At 45.1% G+C, this 17,284-nt stretch overlaps 1 protein-coding gene across 1 annotated transcript in view; it reads left to right on the top strand.

The window, feature by feature from the left end:
* TGM7 (transglutaminase 7) overlaps nt 1–14,640 on the top strand; it is a 34,791-nt gene extending 20,151 nt beyond the window's left edge. The window contains exons 7-13 of the mRNA XM_027570313.1: nt 7,955–8,093; nt 9,425–9,528; nt 9,903–10,145; nt 11,360–11,686; nt 12,102–12,262; nt 14,115–14,248; nt 14,481–14,640. Coding sequence (XP_027426114.1) covers nt 7,955–8,093; nt 9,425–9,528; nt 9,903–10,145; nt 11,360–11,686; nt 12,102–12,262; nt 14,115–14,248; nt 14,481–14,640 — 1,268 coding nt within the window. The remainder of the gene's footprint in view (nt 1–7,954; nt 8,094–9,424; nt 9,529–9,902; nt 10,146–11,359; nt 11,687–12,101; nt 12,263–14,114; nt 14,249–14,480) is intronic.
* The last annotated feature ends 2,644 nt before the right edge of the window (nt 14,641–17,284 follow it).

The raw sequence follows: 17,284 nt of genomic DNA, 5'->3' as shown, positions 1-17,284 counted from the left end.
ATGCTAGGATAAATGAGGCAGAAGAGAGAATCAGCGATATAGAAGACCAAATGATGGAAAATAAAGAGGCTGAGAAAAAGAGAGAGAAACAACTACAGGATCACGAGGGCAGAATTCGAGAGATAAGTGATACGATAAGACGAAACAACATTAGAATAATTGGGATCCCAGAAGAAGAAGAGAGAGAGAGAGGGGCAGAAGGTATATTGGAGCAAATTATAGCAGAGAACTTCCCTAATGTGAGGAAGGAAACAGGCATTAAAATCCAGGAGGCACAGAGAACCCCTCTCAAAATCAATACAAATAGGTCAACACCCCGACATCTAATAGTAAAACTTACGAGTCTCAGAGACAAAGAGAAAATCCTGAAAGCAGCTCGGGAGAAGAGATATGTAACCTACAATGGTAGAAACATTAGATTGGCAACAGACCTATCCACAGAGACCTGGCAGGCCAGAAAGGACTGGCAAGATATCTTCAGAGCACTAAACGAGAAAAATATGCAGCCAAGAATACTATATCCAGCTAGGCTATCATTGAAAATAGAAGGAGAGATAAAAAGCTTCCAGAACAAACAAAAACTAAAGGAATTTGCAAACACGAAACCAGCCCTCCAAGAAATATTGAGAGGGGTCCTCTAAGCAAAGAGAGAACCTAAAAACAGCAAAGAGCAGAAACGAACACAGACAACAGACAGTTAACAGTCACCTTACAGGTAATACAATGGCACTAAATTCATACCTTTCAATAGTTACCCTGAATGTAAATGGGCTAAATGCCCCAATCAAAAGACACAGGCTATCAGATTGGATTAAAAAACAAGACCCATCAATATGCTGTCTGCAAGAGACTCATTTTACACCCAAAGACACCCCCAGATTGAAAGTGAGGGGGTGGAAAACCATTTACCATGCTAATGGACACCAAAAGAAAGCTGGGGTGGCAATCCTTATATCAGACAAACTAGATTTTAAAACAAAGACTGTAATAAGAGATGAGGAAGGACACTATATCCTACTTAAAGGGTCTATCCAACAAGAAGATCTAACAATTGTAAATATCTATGCCCCGAACATGGGAGCAGCCAATTATATAAGGCAATTAATAACAAAAGCAAAGAAACACATTGACAACAATACAATAATAGTGGGGGACTTTAACACCCCCCTGACTGAAATGGACAGATCATCTAAGCAAAAGATCAACAAGGAAATAAAGACTTTAAATGACACACTGGACCAAATGGACTTCACAGACATATTCAGAACATTCCATCCCAAAGCAACGGAATACACATTCTTCTCTAGTGCCCATGGAACATTCTCCAGAATTGATCACATCCTAGGTCACAAATCAGGTCTCAATCGGTACCAAAAGATTGGGATCATTCCCTGCATATTTTCAGACCACAATGCATTGAAACTAGAACTCAACCACAAGAGGAAAGTCGGAAAGAACTCAAATACATGGAGGCTAAAGAGCATCCTACTAAAGAATGAATGGGTCAACCAAGAAATTAAAGAAGAATTAAAAAAATTCATGGAAACCAATGAAAATGAAAACACAACTGTTCAAAATCTTTGGGATACAGCAAAGGCAGTCCTGAGAGGAAAGTATATAGCAATACAAGCCTTTCTCAAGAAACAAGAAAGGTCTCAAATACACAACCTAACCCTACACCTAAAGGAGCTGGAGAAAGAACAGCAAAGAAAGCCTAAACCCAGCAGGAGAAGAGAAATCATAAAGATCAGAGCAGAAATCAATGAACTAGAAACCAAAAGAACAGTAGAACAGATCAACGAAACTAGGAGCTGGTTCTTTGAAAGAATTAACAAGATTGATAAACCCCTGGCCAGACTGATCAAAAAGAAAAGAGAAATGACCCAAATCAACAAAATCATGAATGAAAGAGGAGAGATCACAAGCAACACCAAAGAAATACAAACAATTATAAGAACATATTATGAGCAACTCTATGCCAGCAAATTAGATAACCTGGAAGAAATGGGTGCATTCCTAGAGATGTATCAACTACCAAAATTGAACCAGGAAGAAATAGAAAACCTGAACAGACCTATAACCACTAAGGAAATTGAAACAGTCATCAAAAATCTCCCAAGAAACAAAAGCCCAGGGCCAGATGGCTTCCCAGGGGAATTCTATCAGACATTTCAAGAAGAATTAATACCTATTCTCCTGAAACTGTTCCAAAAAATAGAAATGGAAGGGAAACTTCCAAACTCATTTTATGAGGCCAGCATTACCTTGATCCCAAAACCAGACAAAGACCCCATCAAAAAAGAGAATTACAGACCAATATCCTTGATGAACATGGATGCAAAAATTCTCACCAAAATACTAGCCAATAAGATCCAACAGTACATTAAAAGGATTATTCACCACGACCAAGTGGGATTTATTCCTGGGCTGCAAGGCTGGTTCAACATCCGCAAATCAATCAACGTGATACAATACATTAACAAAAGAAAGAACAAGAATCATATGATCCTCTCAATAGATGCAGAAAAAGCATTTGACAAAGTACAACATCCTTTCTTGATCAAAACTCTTCAGAGTATAGGGATAGAGGGTACATACCTCAATATCATAAAAGCCATCTATGAAAAACCTACAGCGAATATCATTCTCAATGGGGAAAGGCTGAGAGCTTTTCCCCTAAGGTCAGGAACGCGGCAGGGATGTCCACTCTCACCACTGCTATTCAACATAGTATTAGAAGTCCTAGCCACAGCAATCAGACAACAAAAAGAAATCAAAGGCATCCAAATCGGCAAAGAGGAAGTCAAACTCTCACTCTTTGCAGATGATATGATACTGTATGTGGAAAACCCAAAAGACTCCACCCCAAAACTGCTAGAACTCATACAGGAATTCAGTAAAGTAGCAGGATATAAAATCAATGCACAGAAATCAGTGGCATTCCTATACACCAACAACAAGACAGAAGAGAGACAAATCAAGGAGTCGATCCCATTTACAATTGCACCCAAAACCATTAGATACCTAGGAATAAATCTAACCAAAGAGGCAAAGGATCTGTACTCAGAAAACTATAAAATACTCAGGAAAGAAATTGAAGAAGACACAAAGAAATGGAAAAACGTTCCATGCTCATGGATTGGGAGAATCAACATTGTGAAGATGTCAATGCTACCTAGAGCAATCTACACATTCAATGCAATCCCCATCAAAATACCATCCACTTTTTTCAAAGAAATGGAACAAATAATCCTAAAATTTGTATGGAACCAGAAGAGACCCAGAATAGCCAGAGGAATACTGAAAAAGAAAAGCAAAGCTGGCGGCATCACAGTTCCGGACTTCCAGCTCTATTACAAAGCTGTCATCATCAAGACAGTATGGTACTGGCACAAAAACAGACACATAGATCAATGGAACAGAATTGAGAGCCCAGAAATGGACCCTCAACTCTATGGTCAACTTATTTTTGACAAAGCAGGAAAGAATGTCCAATGGCAAAAAGACAGTCTCTTCAACAAATGGTGTTGGGAAAATTGGACAGCCACATGCAGAAGAATGAAACTGGACCATTTCCTTACACCACACACAAAAATAGACTCCAAATGGTTGAAAGACCTAAACGTGAGACAGGAGTCCATCCAAATCCTAAAGGAGAACACAGGTAGCAACCTTTTTGACCTTAGCCGCAGCAACTTCTTCCTAGAAACATCGCCAAAGGCACGGGAAGCCAGGGCAAAAATGAACTATTGGGATTTCATCAAGATAAAAAGCTTCTGCACAGCAAAAGAAACAGTCCACAAAACCAAAAGACAACCGACAGAATGGGAGAAAATATTTGCAAATGACATATCAGATAAAGGGCTAGTATCCAAAATCTATAAAGAACTTATCAAACTCAACACCCAAAGAACAAATAATCCAATCAAGAAATGGGCAGAAGACATGAACAGACATTTCTCCAAAGAAGACATCCAAATGGCCAACAGGCACATGAAAAAGTGCTCGACATCGCTTGGCATCAGGGAAATCCAAATCAAAACCTCAATGAGATACCACCTCACACCCGTCAGAATGGCTAAAATTAACAAGTCAGGGAACGACAGATGTTGGCGGGGATGTGGAGAAAGGGGAACCCTCCTACACTGTTGGTGGGAATGCAAGCTGGTGCAACCCCTCTGGAAAACAGTATGGAGATTCCTCAAACAGTTGAAATTAGAGCTACCGTTCGATCCAGCAATTGCACTACTGGGTATTTACCACAAAGATACAAATGTAGGGACCCGAAGGGGTACGTGTACCCCAATGTTTATAGCAGCAATGTCCACCATAGCCAAACTGTGGAAAGAGCCAAGATGCCCATCGACAGATGAATGGATAAAGAAGATGTGGTATATATACACAATGGAATATTATGCAGCCATCAAAAGGAATGAGATCTTGCCATTTGCAACGACGTGGATGGAACTGGAGGGTGTTATGCTGAGTGAAATAAGTCAATCAGAGAAAGACATGTATCACATGACCTCACTGATATGAGGAATTCTTAATCTCAGGAAAGAAACTGAGTGTTACTGGAGTGGTTGGGGGTGGGAGGGACGGGGTGGCTGGGTGATAGATATTGGGGAGGGTATGTGCTATGGTGAGCGCTGTGAATTGTGCAAGACTGTTGAATCACAGATCTGTACTTCTGAAACAAATAACGCAACATATTTTAAGAAAAAAGAAAAAGAAGAAGATAACAGGAGAGGAAGAAAAGGGGAGTATGTCAGAGGGGGAGACGAACCATGAGAGATGATGGACTCTGAAAAACAAACTGAGGGTTCTAGAGGGGAGGGGGGTAGGGGGATGGGTTAGCCTGGTGATGGGTATTGAGGAGGGCACGTTCTGCATGGAGCACTGGGTGTTATGAACAAACAATGAATCATGGAACACTGCACCAAAAACTAATGATGTAATATATGGTGATTAACATAACAATAAAAAATTAAAAAAAAAAAAAAGAACAACTAAAAAGAGAAAAAAAAAAAAAAAAGAAGTCAAACTCTCTCTTTTCACAGATGACCTGATACTTTATGTGGAAAACCCAAAAGACTCCACCCCCAAATTACTAGAACTCATACAGCAATTCAGTAATGTGGCAGGATACAAAATCATTGCACAGAAATCAGTTGCTTTCTTATACACTAACAATGCAACTGTAGAAAAAGAAATTAGAGAATTGATTCCATTTACAATAGACCAAAAACTGTAAGATACCTCGGAATAAACCTAACCAAAGAGGTAAAGGATCTATACTCTAGGAACTACAGAACATTCATGAAAGAAATTGAAGAAGCCACAAAAAGATGGAAAAACATTCCATGCTCATGGATCGGAAGAATAAACATTGTTAAAATGTCTATGCTACCCGGAGCAACCTATACCTTCAATGCCATCCTGATCAAAATTCCAATGACATTTTTCAAAGTGCTGGAACAAACAATCCTAAAATTTGTATGAAATCAGAAAAGACCCCGAATCGCCAAGGAAATGTTGAAAAAGAAAAACAGGGCTGGGGGCATCACGTTGCCCGATTTCAAGCTATATTACAAAGCTGTGATCACCAAGACAGCAGAGTACTGGCACAAAAACAGACATATAGACCAATGAAACAGAATAGAGAGCCCAGATATGGACCCTCAGCTCTATGGTCAAATAATCTTTGACAAAGCAGGAAAAAATATGCAATGGAAAAAAGACAGTCTCTTCAATGGTGCTGGGAAAATTGGACAGCCACATGCAGAAGAATGAAACTGGACCATTCTCTAACACCATACACAAAGATAAACTCAAAATGGATGAAAGACCTCAATGTGAGACAGGAATCCATCAAAATCCTAGAGGAGAACATAGGCAGTAACCTCTTTGACATAGGCCACAGCAACTTCTTTCAAGATACATCTCCAAAAGCTAGTGAAACAAAAGCAAAAATGAACTTTTGGGACTTCATCAAGATAAAAAACTTCTGCACAGCAAAGGAAACAGTCAACAAAACTAAGAGGTAACCCACAGAATGGGAGAAGATATTTGCAAATGACACTGCAGATAAAGGGCTGGTATCCAAGATCTATAAAGAACTTCTCAAACTCAACACCCAAAAAACAAATAAGTCAAAAAATGGGCAGAAGACATGAAAAGACACTTCTCTGAAGAAGACATACAAATGGCTAACAGACACATGAAAAAATGTTCATCATTAGCCATCAGGGAAATTCAAATCAAAACCACATTGAGATACCACCTTATACCAGTTAGAATGGCAAAAATGGACAGGGCAAGAAACAACAAATGTTGGAGAGGTTGTGGAGAAACGGGAACCCTCTTACACTGTTGGTGGGAATGCAAGTTCGTACAGCCACTTTGGAAAACAGTGTGGAGGTTCCTCAAAAATTTAAAAATAGAGCTACCCTATGACCCAGCAATTGCACTCCTGGGTATTTACCCCAAAGACACAGATATAGTGAAAAGAAGGGCCATATGCACCCCAATGTTCATAGCAGCAATGTCCACAATAGCCAAAATGTGGAAAGAGCCAAGATGCCCTTCAACAGATGAATGGATAAAGAAGATGTGGTCCATGTATACAATGGAACATTACTCAGCCATCAGAAAGGATAAATACCCAACTTTTACATCAACATGGATGGGACTGGAGGAGATTATGCTCAGTGAAGTAAGTCAAGCAGAGAAAGTCAATTATCATATGGTTTCCCTTATTTGTGGAACATAAGGAATATCATGGAGGACATTAGGAGAAGGAAGGGAAAAATGAAGGGGGGTAAATCAGAGGGAGAGATGAACCATGAGAGACTATGGACTCTGAGAAACAAACAGGGTTTTAGAGGGGAGGGGGGTGGGGCGATGGGTTAGCCTGGTGATGGGTATTAAGGACGGCACGTACTGCATGGAGCACTGGGTATTACACGAAAACCAATGGATCATGGATCACCACATCAAAAACTAATGATGTATTGTATGGTGACTAACATAACATAATAAAACAAACAAACTAACAAAAAAATAAACTCCTCATCTAAACTCCTCACCTCGCTGGGTGAGGTGGGGACTTTTGTTCCAAAAGTCACATCTGGCCCTGGGCAGGTGTGTGCGTGTGTGTGTGTGTGTGTGTGTGATGGTGGTGTAGGTGGTGTAATATCTGCTTTGTATAAGCAGATCTTAACTACTTAAGTGAAATATTAAGTGAAATATTACCTCAGCTTTAAAAAAACCTTTGTAGTACTATCCTGAGATGCCACAAGAGGATGCTGTTGCCTTATCAAAGATGCTTGTTGCCTCTACCTGCAGGTTCCCTTTGTCCCCGAGGTTTTCCACTTACCTCTGTAAGTCTGTATTGCCTTTCTATCCTTTCTCTGATGTCTTTCTTACCTCCTCCAAATCCTTGTATTTCAGTAGAATTACAGATTCAGAATTTCAGTACTGAAAATCATCCAATTCCTTATTTTGTTACACACAAGGAGACTAAGACGCAGAGAAGTTAAGCCACTTACTGAAAGTCACACAGCTTCTCTCCTGAAACTGGCCACAGTATAAGGCCTAACTTTTCTTATTTTCTTTCGAATTAGCAAATGTTTTAGGTTCTCTGTTTTTAATGTGGAAAGCTGCTGAATGAAAAACGCCCTAAATGATAAATTGAGTTGCTTATTGTTGTTTGAAGTAACCTTCAAATGATTTCTTTCTCCTAGTGGGATGGAGACCATCGATGGGGCAGGTAGGCAACAGGGTTCTGGGCCTGGGTGCAGTGCTCTGAGAATAAGGGAGTTACAGGTATGGATCTGCAAGAATCTTGGCCTTCTTTCTCTCTTCCAGCTTAAAACTTAGAAAGGATGCATGGGAAACCAATGATTCCGCTTGAAATGAACTCAGTGATTCTCCACGCTTTCCTTCTCTTTAGTGATGAGATGTTTAGGTGTTCCAACTCGTGTGGTTTCCAGTTTTCATTCTGCACACAACATGGATGGGAACTTAACCATCGACACCTACTATGACCAAAATGCAGAGATTCTGTCAACTCGGAAGCGAGACAAAATATGGTAAGGGGACGCCATCTTAAACAGACCTCTGCTCCATCTCAGGACGGGCAGGGAAACTCTGACACGCTTCTCTCTGGTCTTGAGGCAATATCACCCTGCCCTTTGTGGCTGGTGCCCAGAGAGTAATTCCCCAACCTAGGAGACTGTTCTGGATAATTAGATCATCATATCACACTCATTTCAGAGATAGACGACTATGGGATAACATTCCGAAGCCCACAACCGAATGAAAAGATTGTGTGGCCTGTAAATCCTGACCTCAAAATCTGTATGCCTCTTACTCTTCCTTCTTTGAGTCATTCTGTTTGTGCCATTCTCTGCTTGCCCTGTTGGGCCTGGACTTGCTGCCTCTGCCTACTTCCTCAGTCTCTCCTGCTTCTTCCTCCACCTACCTCACTTCCTCGCTGCATGCATGCGTGTGTGTGTGTGTGTGTGTGTGCGCGCGCGCGTGTGTCTGTGTGTGTCTGTGTGTGTGCGTGTGTGTGTGTGTCTGTGTGTGTGCGTGTCTGTGTGTGTGTGTGTGTGTCTGTGTGTCTGTGTGTCTGTGTGTCCCTTCATTTCTGTATCTCTAATCTCTTCCCCTGGCTCCTTTTTCCTCTGCTCTACTTCAGATCTGATTTCCTGTTTTTCCTTTCCAGCCAGTTTCCAAGTAAGATCTTTGAGTTGTGTGAGAACTAGCGGCTGTCCTAGGAACCCCTCCCTCTCTGAGCTCCTAGAGGGCAAAGCATCCTCCATTCAATCAGCAGTGGTCTATCTGGGAAGGTGCTATCACTTATGTAAAATTCTGTGTATGAATGCATAATCTGAATCTACTCATGAGGAAACATCAGACAAGCTCAAAATTAGGATCACTCTGGCAAATAAATAAATACTGTATTCAAAATGTCAATGTAAAACAACAAAGGCTGAGGAACCACTCCAGATCCAAGCAGACAAAGGACGCTGCACAACTAGATGCAATGTGTGATCCTGGACTGGGCAGAAAAGAATGCCGTGAAGGACGTTACTAGGTCAATTGACAAAAGTGAAATATAGACAGTAAATTAGATAAAAGTATTATATCAATAGTAAACATCTGAGGTTGATAACTGTACACGATTATGTAGGGGAAGATCTCTTTTCTTAGAAAATACACGCTGAAGTAAAAAACAAAAGGAAAAAATGTATTTATAATCTTCACATCCATACTGAAAGAAAGCCAATGATAAAGCAAATGTCAATTACACTTTAATTTTAAAAAACTGATATAAATTACAGCACTCAGTATAGTGTCCAGTACCTGGCAAATCTTCTGAAAACGTAAATCTTCATCTTCTTACTCTTTTCTGTAGGAATTTCCACGTCTGGAACGAGTGCTGGATGATCCGGAAAGATCTCCCGCCGGGATACAATGGTTGGCAGGTTCTGGACCCCACTCCCCAGCAAACCAGCAGTGGTGAGTGAGGCCCTTGTGGAAGGAAGGGTCTGGGCTCTGTGGGGAGGCTGGTCAGGGGGACTGACCACATGAGCAGGAGGCCCGAAAGGAGCAGTGTTTTTCTCACTTCGTTGCCTTCAGCTGGGTAACCAGGATGAGTCACGGACTTCTCAGTTACTTCCTCACCTGTAAAGTGGGGAAGATGATGATAACTACCCCTTCACAGGGTGGCTGTGAGGATCAGGTGAATTTGTGGGAACCTGAGAGCACTCGGTGGATGTGGGTCTTCTCCCTCCCATCTCCCTACCTGCCCCTGTCCCCTCCCCCTGCCACCAGCCACCTCAGTCCACAGGCTGGCAGCTGGCCGCCATCCTCAACTTTTCTTCCCTCCACAGGGCTGTTCTGCTGTGGCCCTGCCTCCGTGAAGGCCATCAGGGAAGGGGAGGTCCACCTGCCCTATGACACCCCATTTGCGTATGCCGAGGTGAATGCTGATGAAGTCATTTGGCTCTTCAGGGATGGTCAGGCCCAGGAAATCCTCGTCCATAATACCAGTTCCATTGGGAAGGAAATCAGCACCAAGATGGTGGGGTCAGATCAGCGCCAGAACATTACCAGCTCCTACAAGTATCCAGAAGGTGCTTGGGGCCCTGGGGATTCAGGGTGGGGGGGGCGGGTATAACCTCCTTTGTGTGCCTCCCAATGAGGATGGTTCGTTCTTGTTAAAACCATCACCGCCTGATCACCTCCTCCTCATGGAAAACTCCTGGGGGCTTTCCTGGACCCTGGCCATGGGGCCTTAGAGTTGCTGGATTGAGCAAATAAAAAAAGAGGGTGCCCATTAAATCTGAATTCCAGATAAATTCAGACAAGCAAATATTTTATTAGTATAAGCGTGTCCCAAATATAGTATGCAGTATATCTAAACTAAAAATTATTCATTGTGTATCTGAAATTCAAACTGAATGTCCTTTATTTTTCCTGGCAACTCCATCCTAGGGTCATATCACGATTTCGTTATGTCATGGCAGTGGGGGTGGGAGTAAGGGGGGAGGTGGATGCTTACGGAGGGAAAGGATGCCTGGCCTGTGGAAGAGAGTAGATGTCCCTGCGGAGAAGGCCAGGGGGAGTCAGGCTGCCTGAGTGCCAACCAAGGCCCTGCTAGGTTCTAGCCGTGTAAGCCTGGCTGTGTTCTTACCATCCCTGTGCCTCAACTTCCTCATCTGTAAAATGGGTTAACGGCACCCCAGAGAGCTGTTGTGAGGGCAGGTGAGTGGATACACAGAAAGCACTTGGAGCAGTGCCTCTGGTGCACAGTAGCTGCTCTAGAGAAGTCCACAGTTTGGGGTGAGCTGGGGTTCAGCCTGAATGTTGAGTAGCCCCCAGGAGCAAGAGCTGAGGATCTGTTTAGAAGACGTGAACATGTATTTTAGAAGTGAGGATGCTGGTGGGGGAAGAAGTCTCTGGCTTTGATGATGACGACAGCATTGATGGTGACAATACTGACGGCAAAGAACAATGCTGGGTGCTTGTATCAGCAGCTCACGTAACTCACGATTTTGGCAACTCTAGGAGGCAGGGAGATATACCTGGGTTATAGATGAAAGAACCGAGCACCCAGAGATTAAGGGAATGTGCCTGAGCAAGGATTTGAACGCAGCACCCAGCAACAGCAATCCCCATGTTCTCAGCCATGATGCTGTCCCGCCTCCTGATGCAGCTATTCATTCATGTGGTTGGGGCTTTGGGAGGGGGAGCTGGGAGTTTTTGGGGTGGTTGGTTTCCCAAAGGAGGTCCCTGGTCCTCTCAGTCTCTCCTCACTGAGGTCTTTCCTGACTCTTCTTTCGGCCAGGATCCCCCGAGGAGCGATCTGTGTTCATGAAGGCTTCCCGGAAAATGCTGGGCCCAAGAAGGGCCTCTTCTCCCTTCCTAGATCTGCTGGGCTCCAGGGGCTCTGAGGCCCAGCCCGTGCAGCTGCAGCTTCACCTGGCCAGGACCCCCGAGTGGGGCCAGGACCTGATGCTGAAGCTGCATGCCCGGAGGATGCCAGACAGAGTCCACCCCCAGGGTCCCATCAGACTGGTGGTGCACTTCAGCGCGCAGGCCCTGTTGCACCAGGGTGACACCCAGGAGCCCCTCTGGAGGCAAATAGTGCACTTGAACCTGGACTTTGGGAAGGGTGAGTATGAGGTAGGCCTGGAAAGGCACCAAGAAGGATGGGAACTTTGGGGTCATGAACAAGGCTGGGGATGGTTCAGCCAGATTACACGGCAAGCCCGGCACCCCAACCCACATACATGCCAGGCAGTGAAGCTGCTGGTGGCAAGAGGTTGCACGTCATGTGCTGTACTCTGACACCATCCCACCAGGGGAAACATAGCAGTGACCTCTGGGGGCGGTGTGTATAGGGTAAGTACGCTGTATCTCTCTCTCTCTCTCTCTCTCTCTCACACACACACACACACACACACACACACAAACATACTTGCACACACATATAGACTCACACACATATTCTCTCCCACGCATACACATATTCTCTCTCCCTCTCTGTCTTTCTTTCCAGACTCAAGGTGTCTTTTGTCTGTGCTTAGAGATACAGTGGCCACTCTTGCTACCCTACGACAATTATAGAAACAAGCTGACAGATGAGAAGCTGATCCGGGTGTCTGGCATTGCCAAGGTGGAGGATACGGGGAGGTCCATGCTGGTCCTAAAGGATATCTCTCTGGAGCCTCCCCACTTATCTATTGAGGTAAGGTGTCTGGACAGAGATGGGGCCCAGGAGCCCTCTGACTCCCCCAACCCAGGGGCTTGGGCTACAGCAGTGATCAGAACAGAGTCCCTGCCTCAGACACCCAATAGATGATTAAAGCCCAGTATGATGTTATCTCATGCTCTGTGCAAAGTGCAGGGCAGAGCAGAAGGCTTCTGAGAGGAGGTGACATTTTGTGGGGGATGCATAGGAAGACACTGTCCGGAGACATGAGATGGAAATGAAGGCATTTTAAGTAAGGAAAATGCTTTGCAGAGGCAGAGAGACACGAGAGGTGTGGCTGGGAGATGGAGGAGAGGAGTCAGATTTGAGAAAAAACACAAGTCAAATTCCAAAGGTGACTGCAGATAATAATGTCTGCGTGACAGGGAAGAGGAAAGACAAATGAGAGGTAAACCTCGGACGTTGAGTTCCAAGATGTTGTGGCTGGCAGGGTCATTACATGAGGAAGGAACCCAGGTGGAAGAAGGGTAAATGGAGGGCAGAAATGTTCCCCATCTCCTGTTACTGGGTTTTTCTTCCCCTGAAGCCTCCTTTCCCCACCCCCACCCCCCATTCTGAAGGACTTGTCCTCTGCTTAGTCCCAACCTGGCTTTGCACTTGCTGGATCTGGTAGCAGCATACTCACCCCCACCCAGAACAAGAATTGAGTGGCTCCACATCATCAACCACCTGGCCCCCTGACAGTTTTCACCGGGCCCTGCTGTCAGGTGGTCAGGCCCTGGTGTGGCAGACAGTGGGCAGAATCACCAGCGCAGACACAGCCTGGCGCTGAGGTGAGGGCCCTGCCTGTTACCCAGAGTCCTGGCGACCAACAGGATCTGTTGCAAGCACATCAGATGCTGAGGAGGCTATTAATTGGTCCACATTGGTAAGGGACCTGGGGATGATTTGTGTGAATATGAGGGATTCCAAAGACCTTTTTACCTGTTCTACTTTGACGCCCTCATTAGAGTATAAGGGGTTTGTTTCTTTCATTTGAATTTTAGAGAAGTCAGGGTGTGTTCTTGCTTTTCTTTGATTCTTTTTTTTTTTTTTTTATTCTCTTTTTGAGCCAGAACATGTCCCAAGTATGATCTGGGTGGTCAGAACTCATTTTAGTTCAACATTCGTTTATCAAATATCCACCACTTGGCAGGCCCTGAGCTAGGCATGAGCTCTAGAAGTGAGTAGGATAGAATCCCTGCCTCCCACTCGCAAGCCAAGGCCATGCTGCCCTATGACACAGACCTCACATGGGAGGCACAGAACACACCTGGAAAAACTCACGCTGTTTCTACTGTCAGAGCAACGTGGGGGAAAGATCCTGCCTAGGGCCTGGGAACATCTGGGTTAGGTCCTGGCTCTGCCATATTGTGTGACCTTGGCCTTGGAATGATATCACTGATAGCATATAGATGGCACATATGACACCACTTCCTTACCCCATGCCTGTATCAGACACTAATTGATCACAACTCTCTCTGACACTGGATTTGTCCTTGGGAATCTTTCCAACACACCAATCCTATTAGCCATGATTAACAGATTGGAGCTGGCACTTAAGTTGAAATCAAATTGCCATCCTGAACTAGATGGTGGGGAAGGAAATCAATTTCAACGTGGTGCCAATTCCCAGATGGTAGCGGCTTCCTGAAGCATTGTGACCTTCTAAGGCAGGTCAGGATACATGTTAGTTAACCTTGAGTACTCTCAGCTCATATTCTTCTCTCCCTGCAGGGGTTGAGCACTCAGGCAGCAGTCCCTGGAGGTCAACAGAGGGATGGTGACTGAACTGGAGTACAGAAATAAGGCCAGTTGCCCACAATATCCCCACCTTCTCTCCACACAGGTGTCTAAAAGGGCTGAGGTGGGCAAAGCCCTGAGGGTCCACATCACCCTCACCAATCCCCTAATGGTGGCTCTGAGTAACTGCACAATGGTGCTGGAGGGAAGTGGCCTCATCGATGGGCAGATATCCAAGAAGTAAGTACCATCTGTCTCATGCTGGTCTCTGGCAAGGGGCACCTTGTGGGGTCATAGGATGGTCTTTCGTCTCCTGGATGGTGCCTACTTGCCCCCACTAGTGCACCCTCCTTGGGGAAGGTTGAGGTTGGTGGTATTGGGGGGTGGGAGGTGCTGATCCACCAAGAGGGGAAACCAGATCACCCACCCTGGCAGTTGCTTAAGGCTCTAACAGGTTCTTTTTGGCTTTCAGCATTGGGACTCTGGCACCTGGACGTACCATCCAAATTCAAGTGGACCTCTACCCCATCAAAACTGGCCCCCGCCAGCTGCAAGTCCTCATCAGCAGCAATGAGATCAAGGAGATCAAGGGCTACAAAGACATCTTTGTTGCTGCCTCCAGGGCTTCTTGAGCCCCCGCTCCACCACCCCCCCCGCCCCCACCCCCTTGCCCTCCCAATCCCCGAGCCCCTCCCTCCCCCTACTCCTGATGCCCTTCCAGCCCCCTTGCAGCCCCACCTTGGACTTTCCTACTCCTGAAGGTGTAATGTGATCTTTGTTCCTTCTCTGCCCTCTTCCCACCTGCCCGGGGGTGAATGAAGGTCTGTTAGAACCGCTGTGCATCTTGGGAAGAGACAATAAAGACGTCTTTATTTATCACCTGTGTTCTCTCTTCTCCGCTAACAAGCTCCTTATTGCTACTGGCTGGTCCTCTGGCCTGGCTGCCAGCTGTGTTGGCTGGGCCCTCCCTGATCTTCCTATCTTCTCTCTCCTGCTTTAAGGTCCCCAACCACAAAAGAAGCCCAGTAGGATCCCCTCTAAATCAGCTTCTCTGGAATCAAGGATCCCAGGTGTCTCCATTTAAATGGTCTTAGCGAGCCTGCAGGCAGAGGTGGGAGGGAGGTCAGTGGCCTGGGATGGACAGTGACTGTGCAGCCAGGGGGACCGGCCAGAGCTACCTAGCAGGACTTTGCTGCTGCCTGAGAGCATGGGAATGGCTGGGCAGGGCTCACTCAAAACCATTTGTACTCAGTCTAGATAAGTTGGAAAGAACAGAAAAGTGAAAAGGAGCAAAAGAAAAAAATCACCAATAGTTCCCCATCCCAGAAGAAATCTGCTAACAGTTTGCCATGTATCTTTCTCTTCAACCCCCTCCCCGCCATTCACTGTGCTTTTTAAAGTTATCATTACATGGCTATCATCAAAAGTAAGAGATAACAAGTGTTGGTGAGGATGTGGAGAACAAGGAACCCTTGTGCACCCTTGGTGGCAATGCAAGCTGGTCAGCCACGGTGGAAAACAGTACAGAGGTTCCTCAAAGGTTGAATATAGAGCTACCCTCCGATCCAGCAATCCCGTGTTTGGTTATTTATCTGAAGGAAATAAAATCACTATCTTGAGGAGATATCTTCACCCCCATGTTTATTTCAGCATTATTGACAATAGCCAAGATATAGAAACAACCCAAGTGTCTCTCAATGGATGGATGGGCAAACATGTAACACACACACACACACACACACACACGCACACGCACACGAATATTATTCAGTCACGAAAAAGAAAGGAAAGCCTTCCATTTGCTGCAACATGGATGGACTTTGAGAGTGTTATGCTAAGAGATAAGTCAGACAGGGAATGACAAATACTATATCACTTATACGTGGAGTCTAAAAAAGCTGAACTCCTAGAAACAGAGAGTAGATTGGTGGTTATCAGGGGCTGGGGGTGAGGGAACTGGAGAGATGTTAGTCAAAGAACTTCCAGTTGGTAGATGAATAAGTCCTGGAGACCTAATGGCATTGTGATTATAGTTAACAATAGTGTATTACATACTTCAAAGTTATCAAGAGACTAGATCTTAAATGTTCTTACCACAAAAAAGAGATAACTATGTGATGTGATGGACTTGTTAGTAACACAACTGTAATAATCATATTACTATATATAAATGTATCAGATCAACACATTGTATACCTTAAACTTATGCAATATTATATACCAATCATCTCTCAGTAAAAAAATTAAAAATACAGTTTATTATAAATTGGCATATTTCCATCATGGAAAATTGGGAAACTCTAGAAACGCAGAAAATGAGAACATCCTCCTGCAGGTTTTTAGGCATGGGCCGGCCCTACATCCTTGCCACTCCTCACCTGCTCAGGGGCTCTGCAGATTGGCACCTCTCCCCACCCTCTCCCCGCCTCCTCTCTGTTTTTTGTTTTTTGTTTTTTGTTTTTTTGCTTTCGCAAGCTCCAACCTGTGTGCCCACCGCGCCCATCCACTGAGTGCCGTGGGCATTTCTGCGGGGCTCTGTCACTGCTTTGTCACTGCTTTTTCCTGCTATGTTCCAGCTGGCTCCCGCCCACTGAGGGAGACCTAGAACCTGGGCTGGCTCCTGTGGAAATCTGCAACCTTGCTCCACCTGCCAAGTGCCTCGTCCTCTTTTGTTTAGTCATTGCCCCTTCTGTCAGGTTGGTCTGGGGGTACAAAGCTCTCTGGCTCTGTCACTTGTGTCCCTGGAGGGGGAACAGTGGACAGGCTTCCTGCTGGGTCTTCAGGGGCCTTCGATGGGGGAGGATTAGCCACTTCTACCTTCCCAGTCAACCTTTCAAATAATTTCCAGTCTCCCCGTCCAAAAATTGGCTTAAAAAACTGTACTCTGTAGTGTTTTCTTGTTTCCATGTAGGCAAGCCTGTCTGGCTTTATTTCCCTACTTCAGTTGGACAAGCTAGACAATCTCAATGTCCCTTCCAGGGCCCAGGACTCTGGGGTTCATGCCCCCTGCTGCAGAGCACCTTTAGATTACGTCCTGGCTGACCCTGCTTCACTGCCCTCACCCTCCCCTTCTCTCACAAAACCTAGTGTGCTGGCCTCCCAGGCAGTGGTGTCCACAAATAAACTCCGAAAGAAATGTCTGTGGTGTGGAGCAGGGGGCACAAAGCAGCCCGAGCCTCAGCCCCCAAGTCTTCCCCAGCAATCCCCCATGGTGTTCATGGAGACCATGGTGCTCATGTCCTTTCAGCTGGTACTTTTGGGTCCATGCTGTTCGGC

This window comes from Zalophus californianus, chromosome 6, assembly GCF_009762305.2.
Source record: "Zalophus californianus isolate mZalCal1 chromosome 6, mZalCal1.pri.v2, whole genome shotgun sequence".
Lineage (NCBI taxonomy): Eukaryota > Metazoa > Chordata > Mammalia > Carnivora > Otariidae > Zalophus > Zalophus californianus.
This window is presented reverse-complemented; position numbering and strand designations above follow the sequence as displayed.